Source organism: Capra hircus, chromosome 11 (genome assembly GCF_001704415.2).
Source record: "Capra hircus breed San Clemente chromosome 11, ASM170441v1, whole genome shotgun sequence".
Taxonomy (NCBI): Eukaryota; Metazoa; Chordata; class Mammalia; order Artiodactyla; family Bovidae; genus Capra; species Capra hircus.
This window is the reverse complement of record NC_030818.1, coordinates 93,405,847-93,418,910: the sequence shown is the minus strand read 5'-3', so window position 1 is coordinate 93,418,910 and position 13,064 is coordinate 93,405,847. Positions and strand designations below refer to the sequence as shown.

The following is a 13,064-nucleotide window of genomic DNA, read 5'->3' as shown; positions in this document are numbered from 1 at the left end:
GGTCGCACAGAGTCGGACACGACTGAAGCGACTTAGCAGCAGCATACCCCTTTGTGGGGAACCAGGACCTTGCCCCAAGGCTGCACTATTGTTTCTCTTGACTATTCCTCCCTTGTCTCTGCATCCCTTCCCTTCCCTGATTAGCAACTGTTTGAACCTGCTCCTTAGAAATCAAGGAAGGTCATGGAGGCTGATTGAAGTCTATTTCATATAATCAAGAAGTGGGAGAAGCAGAAAGGCCTTGATGGTGAATCTTAGTCACTATATCACCACACACTAGAATCAATAGATAGGAGCAGGGCCCTGGCTCTTTGTCTGCATTGAGGAAGGAATTCAGCAAAGAGATGGAAAGTAGTGAAACAAGTGTAGTGTTTATTAGGATAAAAAAGTGGCTGTGGATAGACACACTGATGGGATGGGAGAGTGTTGTGCCTTTGGGGTGGTTTAAATCACTTATATGGGGGAAGTTCTTCAAGTCTTCTCTGGCCACTCATCTTGCTGTATCTGGCTCTGGGTCCATGTCTGGTCTGACTCAGGGCCCTCCTCTCTGTGCATGTGCATCTTTTAGCCAAGATGGATTCCAGCACAGGGGTTTCTGGGACGTTACAAAACATGTTATTATCTGGTGTCCCCTCCCTTCTCTGACCCCTGAGGAACCTTTCTGCACATGTGTAATTTGGAAGGTCTCCTTGACCTCAAGAATGAGAAATGTGTGGTCTCTTTATCTCTTATCAAAGCAGGATTCAGCTTCTCCTTCCTCTTGAGACTCTTGAGAGTCCCTTGGACTGCAAGGAGATCCAACCAGTAGATCCTAAAGGAAATCAGTCCTGAATATTCACTGGAAGGACTGATGCTGAAGCTCCAATATTTTGGCCACCTGTGAGAAACTGACTCCTTGGAAAAGACCCTGATGCTGGGAAAGATTGAAGGCAGGAGGAGAAGGGGGCGACAGAAGATGAGGTGGTTGTATGGATGTCATCACTGACCTGATGGGCATAAGTTTGAGTAAGCTCTGGGAGTTGGTTATGGACAAGGAAGCCTGGTGTGCTTCAGTCTGTGGGATAGCAAAGAGTCGGACACAACTGAGCAACTGAATGGAACTGAACTGCTCCCACCATTAACTTTATCTTTGAGCATCTGTCTACAAGGGATAGATTTCAGCTGCTCAGCCTGGGGTCCATTTATCCCCTACCTCACTATGAAAGTCTTCACAGAGTGAAGCTGACATCCATGTTGGGAAAACTGTTTTTTAGAGAAATGGCTGACTTCAGGACTGGAGCAGAGAAAGTGTAAGATGAATCTGGAATATCTTGATGTGGTAGAAGGCAAGAAAGTGCTCAGAGAATGGTGGAAACATCAACAGGCACAGAAGTAATAGCTTATAACTCACTAGACAAAGCAGGAAACTGTAACTCTATACCAATATAAGTAAATGAATAGATGGGAAGAAGTTTGATGAGGGATGAGATATTTATGCAATTTCAGACTACCTTCCCATTCTGTCTTTAGTGCTTATTCTGTTCTTTTCTCCTAGCCAGCTTTCTCAAGGCTTGCTTCATGTCCCTGTTCCTAAGGCTATAGATAAAAGGGTTCAGCATGGGGATTACCACAGTGTAAATGACAGTGACCACCCGGTCCTTTGTCACTGAGTAGGTGGATGAGGGGCGGATGTACACTGAGATGGCAGTCCCATAGTATAATGCCACAACCATGAGATGGGGCCCACAGGTGGAGAAGACCTTGTACCTGCCTCTCCTGGAAGGGACTCTCAGAACAGCACGGGTGATATAGACATAAGAGACAGTAATGAAGATGAAGGGACTCATGATCACCAAGGAGCCCTCTGTGAAGGCCAAGAGCTCATTGACAGAGGTGTCAGAGCAGGAGAGCATCAGCAGAGGCTGGACATCACAGAAGAAGTGGTGGATGACGTTGGGCCCACAGAAGGAGAGGTGGGCCATAAGGATGGTATGGGTGAGGGAGTGGAGGTGGGACACCAGCCAGGATGCTGTCACGAGCTGGAAGCAGCGTCTGGGGTTCATGGTGGTGGTGTAACGTAGTGGGTGGCAGATGGCCACGTAGCGGTCCAAGGCCATGGCAGCCAGGAGGAAGCTGTCAGTGATTGCGCAGGCCACAAAGAAATACATCTGGGTCAGGCACTGGGTGAAGGGGACCTTCTTGCTCTTGCTCTGCATGTTTGCCAGCATCTGTGGCACAATGACGTTTGTAAAGCAGATGTCCACAAAAGATAGGTTGGAGAGGAAGAAGTACATGGGGGTATGGAGGCGGACATCCCCTCGGATGGCTGCAATGATGACTGAGTTGCCTCCCACATTGACCAGGTACATTACCAGAAAGCTGGCAAAGAGCCACACCTGCTGTTTGGGGTCACTGGTCAGTCCCAGAAGGAGGAATTCAGTGATGTGGCTCTGGTTTCCTCTTGTCATTGCTGTCCTCCAAGTGGAAAATCTAAAGGAATGCTAGGCATGAGTCCTGGCTTGGAATCTCCAGTTCTGAATTCTGATGGGTGGCTGGTATAGTTGACAGGCATATGGATTTTAGCATCACACGTCTGGCTTTCCATCCTGGCCCTGTCACTGACTGACACACGGCACAAAGTCACCTCCTGAACTTTCATTACCTTAATCCATAAAGACAGAAAATATGAAATTTACCTCCTCAGGCTATTCTGTTTTGGACAGGAATTCTTTTTTGTTTCCTTAAAACAAATATCAGAATATTATATTAACTTCTCCATGAGAAAACATATACATCCTATAGATGGTTTTCCTAGCTCCATTCTCTTTGGGAAAAGTTTATGAAATGCATTTGGGGGTTTGAGTAATAATCACTTTATGAGTGTCATGAAATTGGAAAGTCTACAACTCTCAAGGAGATGAAACTTTTATGGTATGGGGACAGAACCAGTTTCTGGAGTTGTGTAGCATAGGGGGAGACCACTTTTTGGCATCAGGAGAGAGCACCTGTTTGGTTGGGTTAAACTTTTTATTTCATTCAGGAAGTCATCATGGAAGTAACAGGTGAGTGTATTGACAGTAGATCAGAGTTTTCATAAATTGTCATCTGAGCATAAGAACTATATAAACGGAGTAAGTAGGCTGGCAGATAACAGTGAGAGGACTGGATAGCAAGGTTCTGGGCTTCAGGAGCTGGATTCTAATCTGAAAACTGGCACAGAGGAGCCAGAGAACAAAGCAGGACCCCTGTCGGAAAGGAATTGTCTCTCTGCTCAGCAATTATAAAGGTGGAGACTTAGCTGCAGTGGAATAAGATCAGAAACCAACTGTCAGCCCTCACACCTAGGATCAGATCCTGGTTATCAGGCAGAACTACCTGAGGCTGAGTCAGTCATTCTGTGCCTGGACTTGGGTTCCTGCTGTCCACCTTTCCTACAATCAGGATTATTTCCAGAAGCGAACACAGGAAGTAATCTGCAGATGTCTCTCAGTGATTGCTGATAAAGAGTGAAAAAGATATATAAAAGATGAGAAGTCTACACTCAAGGACACTGAGAACTAATTTTTTTTAAATGTTTCAAGTCCTTAAATGAAATTTTCTGCATCACTGGAAAGGATCCCTACAGTCTGCATCTCTCTTGGCACTTTCCTAAGATACAATGGCATAGGTTCCTGTAGCATATTTTTCTCCACAAAGTGCTTTGGATCAAGATGATTTCTCCTATCAGGAGACCTGATTGACATAGGAGAGGGCCAGGGTATTTCTTCTCCAAGGACATCTTCCAGGGATCTGATTGGCTATTCAACACTATGTTCCCCAGTTCACCATTGTATCCTTGTGGTTAAAAAGTACTGATTAAACTTAAAAGCTTTTGCACAGCAAAGGAAACTATAAGCAAGGTGAAAAGACAATCTTCACAATGGGAGAAAATCATAGCAAATGAAACAACTGACAAAGGATTAATTTCCAAAATATACAAGCAGCTTGTATAACTCAATACCAGAAAAACAAACAATCCAATGAAAAAGTGGGAAAAAGACCTATATAGACATTTCTCCAAAGAAGACATACAGATGGCCAACAAACGCATGAAGAGATGCTCAACATCACTCATTATTGGAGAAATGCAAATCAAAACCACAATGAGATATCACCTCACACCAGTCAGAATGGCCATCATCAAAAAGTCTACAAACAATAAATGCTGGACAGGGTGCGGAGAAAAGGGAACGCTCTTACACTGTTGGTGGGAATGTAAATTGATATAGCCACTATGGAAGATGGTATTGAGATTCCTTAAAAAACTAGGACTAAAGCCACATATGACCCAGCAATCCCACTCCTAGTCCTATACCCTGAGAAAACCAAAATTGAAAAGACACATGTATCCCATTGTTCATTGCAGCGCTACTTACAATAGCTAGAACATGGAAGCAACCTGGATGTCCATCAACAGATGAATGGATAAAGAAACTGTGGTACATATACACAATGGAATATTACTCAGCCATAAAAAGGAATGTCTTTGAGTCAGTTCTCATGAGGTGGATAAACCTAGAGCCTTTTATACAGAGTGAAGTGAGTCAGAAAGAGAAAGATAAGTATATTCTAACACACATATATAGAACTAGAAGAATGGTACTGAAGAACTTATTTACAGGGCAGCAATGGAGAAACAGACATAGAGAATAGACTTATGGACATGGGGAGAGGGGAGGAGAGGGTGAGATGTATGGAAAGAGTAACATGGAAACTTACATTACCATATGTAAAACAGATAGCCAACGGGAATTTGCTGTATGTCTCAGAAAACTCAAACAGGGCTCTGTATCAACCTAGAGGGGTGGGATGGGGAGGGAGATGGGAGGGAGGTTCAAAAGGGAGAGGATATATTATACCCATGGCTGCTTCATGTTGAGGTTTGACAGAAAACAACAAAATCCTATAAAGCAATTATCCTTCAATAAAAAAAAACAGTAAACAGATTTTAAAAGAAAAATAATACTGAACACAATGAAAGTATTTGCCATGTGCTAGGCACTGTATGATGATTTAATCCACCTAAGAACTCCCACACTATACAGATGAAGAAGCAATTACACAACCATTAAGAGATGTTCAATAACTTGCCCAAGATTATACAATGAGTAAGTGGTTATAATTCCAACCCAGAACAGTTTTGTTTCAGGGTCCTGTTCTTAGCCATTAAACTATACTAATTCTCTCCCTATGAAGTACTTGCAGACTTCATTTGCAGAGTAAATTCAGAATAGGTTTTCCGGGTGGCTCAGTGATAAAGATTCTGCCTGCCAATGCAGGAGACGTAAGAGACACGGGTTTAATCCCAGGGTTGGGAAGATCCCACGGAGAAGGAAATGGCAACTCACTCCAATATTCTTGCTTGGGAAATCCCATGGACATTGGAGCCTGGTAGGCTATAGTCCATGGGGTCCCAAAAGATTCTGACACAGCTAGGTGACTGAGTGCACACAAAATTAGAATAAGCAACTTTGACAGCCACTTGAATGACTGGGACGTGTTGCATGGGGACCTGAATCAGAGTCTTTGAATCAGGAGAATTAGTGGAAATAGTACAGGATTTGGGTTCTACTCCTGGTTTAGTTACTTACCAGTTGCTTCCCCTGAAAAGTCTTTGTGCCTAGTTTATTTTTCTCATGAAAATATGGAAGTACAATGCCTATTTCCATCAGAATGTCATGGGCATCAAATGGGTGAACATGTCTTTGAAAAGGAGTGAAAGTGCTTTGTTAAAGAGTGTGTGCTATAAAATTTGCATTATATAAATAATATATAATGATAGAAGTAATATAAAAAACAATGAAAAATCATAATTCTCAAGTTGTTCAGTAGCTAAGTCATATCTGACAGTTTTTGTGACCCTATGGACTGTAGCCTACCAGGTTCCTCTGTCCATGGGATTTTCCAGGCAAGAATATTGGAGTGGGCTTCCGTTTCCTTCTCCAGGGGATCTTTCTGACCCATGGATTGAACCTGCTTCTCCTGCATTGGCAAGTGAATTCTTCACCACTGAAGCACCAGGGAAACCCAATAATTCTCATACTTAATATAAAATAACTGGTTAAGCTGGTTAAGGTAAAAGAAAGTGAGGAAGAGTGTGATTGTGTGTAAAATAATGAGATGACCACTGAAAGGGGAGCAAGATCAAAGCACGGAGAGCTGCAGAATGGGATGTATGAGAATTTCCTGGTCAGAGAAGGGAAAGGAACAGAGATTCTAGTGGGCTTCCTGCTTTGTAGAGTCTTTCCTGCTGCAGTGACAGATAAATTAAGGGGCCTGGTACTGACAGCCAGCCCAGGATCAGATGGTCACTGAATGTGGTTTCAGATAGCTCAGCAAAGCCAGATGACCTTTCTTCATGCCATATTTTTCACTTACTCAAAAGCCGTCTGATGTGGTATAACAGACTGTCAGTTCCCCAGCTCTTCTCATTATTTCTACGCATCCCCCTTGATACCAAGGCAGGCTGTTTCTGAGCTGAGACAGTGGGAGGGATGGGGGAGAGGACAGCTGCCCTTTTCCATGTCATCTGTCTCTTGCCTCCTCTGGCCCTCCCCAGGACACAGCTTCAAATCCTCCCTCCACATCTCATCCTGTCTTCCTTTACCCCATGGTTGACACTCCCATGTGACAGATAGGTCACTGGTGAGGCATAGTGTGAACAGACAGACCCAGGGGTCTGAGGATTCTTCCTCTTTACCTAGAAAAATTCTGCCTTCATGTGTTTTACAGATTCTTTTACAAAGGATAGATAATTTTGAAGACAAGCTTTGAGTGCCAAAGAAAAGTTTCAAAATCAAATTCTACTCTACATGATCAACTTGCAGACAGCCAACTGAAGCCTCTTCAAATTGATGCCAGGATTGATGCTGAAGTTGAAGCTCCAATCCTTTGGCCACCCGATGTGAAGAGCCAACTCACTAGAAAAGACCCCGATGCTGGGAAAGGGTGAGGGCAGGAGGAGAAGGGGACGACAGAGGATGAGATGGTTGGATGGCATCATTGAATCAATGGACATGAGCTTGAGCAAACTCTGGGAGATGGTGAAGGACAGGGAAGCCTGGCCTGCTATAGTCCATGGGATCGCAAAGAGTCAGACATGACTTAGTGACTGAACAAGAGTTGAAGCCTCAAGAACAAAGTTGGTTATTTAGTGCTGTACCATCAGTGAGCTGCAGGACTAGTGTGACAGTCCAGGAGTTAGGAAAGGTCATTGGGAGGATATGACTGCTGCTTGGCTCTTGGAGTTGAACCTGGGCAATCAAAGGCTCCTCCCCCAACCTTTCCTTGGCAACTACACTCTGCCTACTGTTACCACAATAGGAGCTGTTCCAAGGAGACAGCCTTAGAGAGTAGGATGTGTTGGGATCATCTGTTGATACACGAACTGAACCAGTTAAGGCCTCTGTATAAACTGTTAAGATTCTGGCAGGAAGGTGTGGAGATCTCTTCCTCTTAAGGCCATGTAAGAAAACCTTGTAAGTTCCCTGGCTTACTAAAACTGCCACCTACCCATCCATTTGCCTCTTTCTTCTCTCCCTGCCCTCCATGTATGGGTGGGGGCGGGGGCAGGGCTGGTTTCAGATCTCACCCAGGAAGCTCTTGAGGTGGTGTCTCCGTGCTGCTCTGAGGCTGTGGTAAAGCCATTGAGGTAGACTTTTATTTGATACAAGACTGGCTTTGGGGATATTCTGTAGGTAGGCTGGAATGATGGAAGCTGAACTTTGGCCCATCAGCTTCAGAGCAGCTACGCTGTTTCTCTGAAAGAGTTGATCCCTTTGCTTGGAGTTTCACTCATTCATAGCCAGTCCTCCTCCTTTTTGTGAATGGAGAAGGGAGACAGAGGTGTGTGGAGGAGTTTGAGATTCTCAGATAAAGAAGTGAGGGATGCAGATTGATGAGGAACAGATGACCTGTCTTGTAGCCCAGCTATGGCATTAACTTGCTGCATGTAATTGGGCAACTTGTTTTCCTTCTCTGTAAAAATGAATATATCAGATAGGAGGGCTTTAATGTTTCTGACCCTCCAAGGTAGACATATTCTAGGTTGAATATGGTTGAAGATACAAGATACTTACTCAGGTAAGGGATGGTGACCTCCAGGGTAGTCTTTGTGTGTGTGTGGGGTCTCAGTAGCTTCTCCTCATCCCTCTTGACCATGATGTCTAGAGGTGGATTGGAGGGCTTGAGGCATAGAAGGAATGTTCATATCAGGCTAATAAAAGGAAAAAGCCCCAGATTCTGGAGAGAGGTGTCAAGACCGGCAATACTGAGTGACTGTGATGGTTGCCTCAGCCTAGAGATGAAGTTATGAATTCCTGAAGTGGCTACTCTTCTCCCTTCTGAGAGGTGACTCCTCCGTGTAGCCCCTGGCACTGGAATCATGAACCTTTCTTCCATCCTCACCTATCCACCACCTGACTCCTTCAGGTTCCTCAGATGTTAAGGGATAGGATGGGGCCCTGGGAGTACCTGACTGTCCTGCACGTGACTTTATCCCAAGAGGCCAGGCAGCCTCCCCAGTTATCAACCCCAGGGAGCTCATTAAACACCATGCTTGGAGAGAAGTAGGACCTCTCAGTGGAAACCAAGGAAACTCAAGCTACCATGGCAGTGTTTTTCTTAGTGTTCCAGATAATTAGTTGCTTATTGTTCTAGTGATTTTTAAGGAGACAGGCAAATGCATATAGAAAGCCTGGGGCTTCTCCCAAGATGTGGAGGAGACTGTATCAAGAGAAGAGTTCAGGTCTTCATATAAAAGTTCTTTGCAGATTAGTTGGTGCTAATATAACCACACTTATCAATCCATCCATTAAAACACACACTTAAAAAACTATACATTACTTAAAGTTTACGATTGTAACCATTTTAAAATGTATTAAGTGGCAGTAAGCACATTCACACTGTGATGCAACCATCATCACCATCATCTCCAGAGTTTTTTTATTCTATACGGAACCTCTACCCATTGAGCAAGAACTCTTCATTGCTCCCTGTCTCCAGCCCCTGGAAACTATTGTTCTACCATTTGTCTATGAATTTGATGATTCTAAGTATCTCTTAGAAGTGGAATCATAGAGTGTTTGCCCTTTTGTATCTGGCTTATTTCACTTGCGTCTTCAAGGTTCATCCATCTTGTAGCATATTTGTTTCATCCATTTTTAAGGCTAAAGTGCAATTCTGCAGTCCAGATAGAACCTCAGTCTTAATGTTTGAGGCAAAATCTTTAATTTGATGAGTTACTGTATCAGAGAATGACAGAGCTGCGGTTCTTTTTACTGGCTTTTCATCCAGCAGGCATTCAGCCATGTCAACTGGAACAAGATTTGTTTCTCAACTGTTGTGTGTACTTACCCAGGCAGAAGCTTAGTTAGCCTGTAAGATGCCTTAATGGCTTTCTCATTTCCAATCTGAAGGACTAGAAAAAGCAATTTTGATTTTTTTATTGTAGTGAATTATACACAATACAATTTTTAACCCAGAGTGCTCCTAATATTCATGTTTAAGATATTCATTTCCTTTTTCTTTAAATGCCAAACAATTGGACTTAAAACAATGTTACAACTTAACTGGCATCAAAATACTATTTGCTTTATATGGCACAATAATGTAAGTCATTAATATTTATAAAGTCAAAGAACAGATGGCTTTGTCATTTTTAAATTTCTTATTTACAGGGTTACCCAATTTCTCTGGGGTAGACTTCTCCCTTTCATGATTCAGAAAACTTTTAATATGCCAGTTTCATTTGTTTTAGTAGTTTTAAATGTAGATAGTGCAGTGTGGGTTTAGAAAGTGAATTTTCTTGTATCGCCTTCTTTTGAGCCAATGATCCAATTTCAGCCAACTGTTAAGTATAAGAAAATATAAGAATAATGTAAATAGAATATTAAAATCTAACAAATATTTTTAAAACTTAAATTATAAAATACTTAGAGATTTCAATAAGATTTCAAAACAGAGAAGTTTTGAAAAATTAAAAAATACTAACATTATTATCAAACAAGATAAAATGTACTTCCTTCTTACTGGGTTTCCATATAGGGGCCAAAAAAATACCAGATTTCTTTTTTTTTTTTAATACCAGATTTTAAAACAACAATTTATTAGATGATAATGATATTAGAGAGATTATATGGTATATAAACAAAATTAATAAAACCACAGAAGTACTAAAACCAAGCTGAGTTTATCTTAAACACAAAATCAATATGCAGAAATCTGTTTCTTCTCTGTACACTAAAAACAAACTGCTAGAAAGAGATATTAAGAAAATAATCTACTTTAATTGCATCAAAAAGAGTAAAATACCTAGGAATAAATTTAACCAGGAAGATGAAAGACCTGTACTTGAAAAGCATTCATGAAAGGAACTAAGGATGACACAAACAAATGTGAAGATACACGGTACTCATGGATTCATCTTGTTAAAATGTCCATACTACCCAAAGCAATACACAGATGCCAATGGCATTTTCAACAAGACAAGAACAACTGTTTATTGAAGAGGCTCTTCTCTCTTTATTCTATATTCTTGATGACTCTGTTGAAAATTAGTTGATGGTGTATACTTCGTTTTATTTCTGGGTTCTCTCTTCTGTTCCATTGGTCTTTATGCCAACACTATACTGTTTTGATTCCTGTGGCTTTGTAATATAGTTTGAAATCATGTAATATGTTTTGAAATCATGAAGTGAGGCCTCTAGCTTTGTTTTAGTCTCAAGATTGTTTTTGACATTTTGAGTCCTTTATAGTTCCATATGAATTTTAGGATTTCGTTGTCTATTTCTTTAAGAGAGTAATTGGGATTTTAGGATTTAATATAAATTTCAGTGAATCTGTAGATCACTTCATATATTATGGACATTTTAACAATGTTTCTTGCCTTTACCTGCTTGAATGGTTTCCGCTATTTGAAAAACTCTGTCCATTTCTTCTTTTTATTAAATTTCTTCTGTCCAAATTTATGAAGCCCGTGTAATGTCTTATAAATAGAATAGAGTTTTACAGTTCCTTAAGTACTGACTATTGTTAAGCTTCTGAGGGAATTACTTGCCAATAACTTTCCCCCACTATAAGGGATTCCCTGGTGGCTCAGATGGTAAAGCATCTGCCCGCAACGAGGGAGACCCGGGTTCGATCCCTGGGTTGGGAAGATCCCCTGGAGAAGGAAATGACAACCCACTCCAGTACTCTTGCCTAGAAAATTCCATGGATGGAGGAGCCTGGTGGGCTATACAGTCCATGAGGTTGCAAAGAGTTGGACATGATTGAGCAACTTCACTCACTCACTCATTGTCAAGTGTATGAGGGAATTATTTGCCAGTAACTTTCCCCCACTGTATGGGTAGCAGAAACTGTTTTCCTGAAATCAAAATTCTTAGCAGTACTAGCTTGATATTGAACATGTATCTGGTAAAGGTCATTTATAGAGACTGAATGATCTGGTTTCCAGTTCAATACTCTTACTGTGATTCAACACCACTTCTTATCACCTCTTTGGGTACCAAGTGAAAAATGAGTACAAAGCAAAGATAACCTGATCATCTCTTAGGTCATCACCCAGTTATGGGTTTTTTCTATGAGTAAACTTGGTCCCTTAATTTCCTTAAACCCTTCTTCATATCTTTGTTCCTCAGGCTGTAGATGAAAGGGTTCAACATGGGTGTCACTATTGTGTACATAACTGTGGCTACCCGGTCCTTCACCACTGAGTACATGGACAGTGGCCTAAAGTAGACATAGATGACACTCCCATAGAAGAAAACCACCACGGTGAGGTGGGAGCCACAGGTGGAGAAGGCCTTCCACTTCCCAGCCGCAGAGGGGATTTTGAGCACAGTGACGATGATTCTCAGGTAGGAGAAGAGAATGCACAGGAAAGGGGTGGCAATGACAGCCAGGGTCTCGGTCATGACCACCATCTGGTTGATAGTCGTGTCAGAGCAGGAGAGCTTGAGCACCGGCTGGGTATCACAAAAGAAGTGCTTGATGACATGGGAGGCACAGAAAGACAGGCGGGACATGAGCAGCACACGCAGCATGGAGTGCAGGTGAGAGATGGTGCACGAACCCAGCAACAGGAGGAGGCAACGCCGTGGGCTCATGACCACACCATAATGGAAGGGGTTGCAGATGGCTACCAGCCGGTCTATGGCCATCGAGGCCAGCAGGTAGCTGTCAGTATTTGCAAAAGCCATGAAGAAGTACATCTGGACCAGGCACCCCACATAGGAGATGAATTTTGTCTCTGAGAGTAAGTTCACCAGCATGTTGGGCACAATGACTGTTGTGAAGCAGATATCCATGAAGGACAGGTTGCTGAGGAAAAAGTACATAGGGGTGTGGAGCCGGGAGTCAGAGTGGATGGCCAGGATGATGAGTCCATTCCCCACCAGGGTGATCAGGTACATGACGAGGAAGACAGCAAAGAGGGGTTTCTGCATCTGGGGGTTGGAAGAGAGGCCCAGGAGGATAAAGCCTGAGATGCTGCTGCTGTAGTTCTTCATATCCATGTCCTTGACCCCTTGGTCAGGGTTTGAAGGCCCCATGGGAGAGATGCGAAGGGCAATTTGATGAAGATGGCTCTTGCTTAACCTCTAGCCTATTAAAAAAAAGGAAGCCCACTGCTTAAAAGAATACTTATTTCAAGAAACTACAGAGATCAGGGGATAAAACCCAACAAGAGGAAAGGTAAACAATTCCAAGCTACTCCCTAAAAGAGAGGCTAAGGTTTTCCCAGGTGTTCTTAGAAACATCTATGGAGCATAATTTTTTTGAGTTCTCTTTTGAAAGACTCTTAGGTTGTTTTATGTTTTTGCTTGACCAACATCCCTAATCAACTCCCTCACCCCTCCCTGCCTTTTTTTCTTCTTGTTGTAGGGGAAAAGTCTGCTGGGTCCCACCTTGAATCAGGATGCTTTCATTCAAGAGGTACCAATGAATGAGGTCCTCTCATTTGGATCCTCTCCTGTTCATATGTCCAGAGGTGGTGGCGGTAGTGGGGATGGGACAAAAGTGAGCACTGAATTTCATCCATGCTTCTC

At 42.6% G+C, this 13,064-nt stretch overlaps 2 protein-coding genes across 2 annotated transcripts; both read right to left on the bottom strand.

Annotated features, from left to right (window-relative positions):
- On the bottom strand, nucleotides 1,506–2,447 carry LOC102182883 (olfactory receptor 1361-like). Its single transcript, XM_005687224.1, has one exon. The coding sequence runs from the start codon at nucleotides 2,445–2,447 to the stop codon at nucleotides 1,506–1,508; it is 942 nt and encodes a 313-aa protein (XP_005687281.1).
- On the bottom strand, nucleotides 11,598–12,598 carry LOC108637121 (olfactory receptor 1L4-like). The gene has a single exon (XM_018054787.1). The coding sequence runs from the start codon at nucleotides 12,567–12,569 to the stop codon at nucleotides 11,598–11,600; it is 972 nt and encodes a 323-aa protein (XP_017910276.1). The 5' UTR covers nucleotides 12,570–12,598.

Coding starts and splice junctions, on each gene's coding strand:
- LOC108637121 (XM_018054787.1), bottom strand. CDS start 12,569: ATGGGGCCTTCAAACCCTGACCAAGGGGTCAAGGACATGGATATGAAG.
- LOC102182883 (XM_005687224.1), bottom strand. CDS start 2,447: ATGACAAGAGGAAACCAGAGCCACATCACTGAATTCCTCCTTCTGGGA.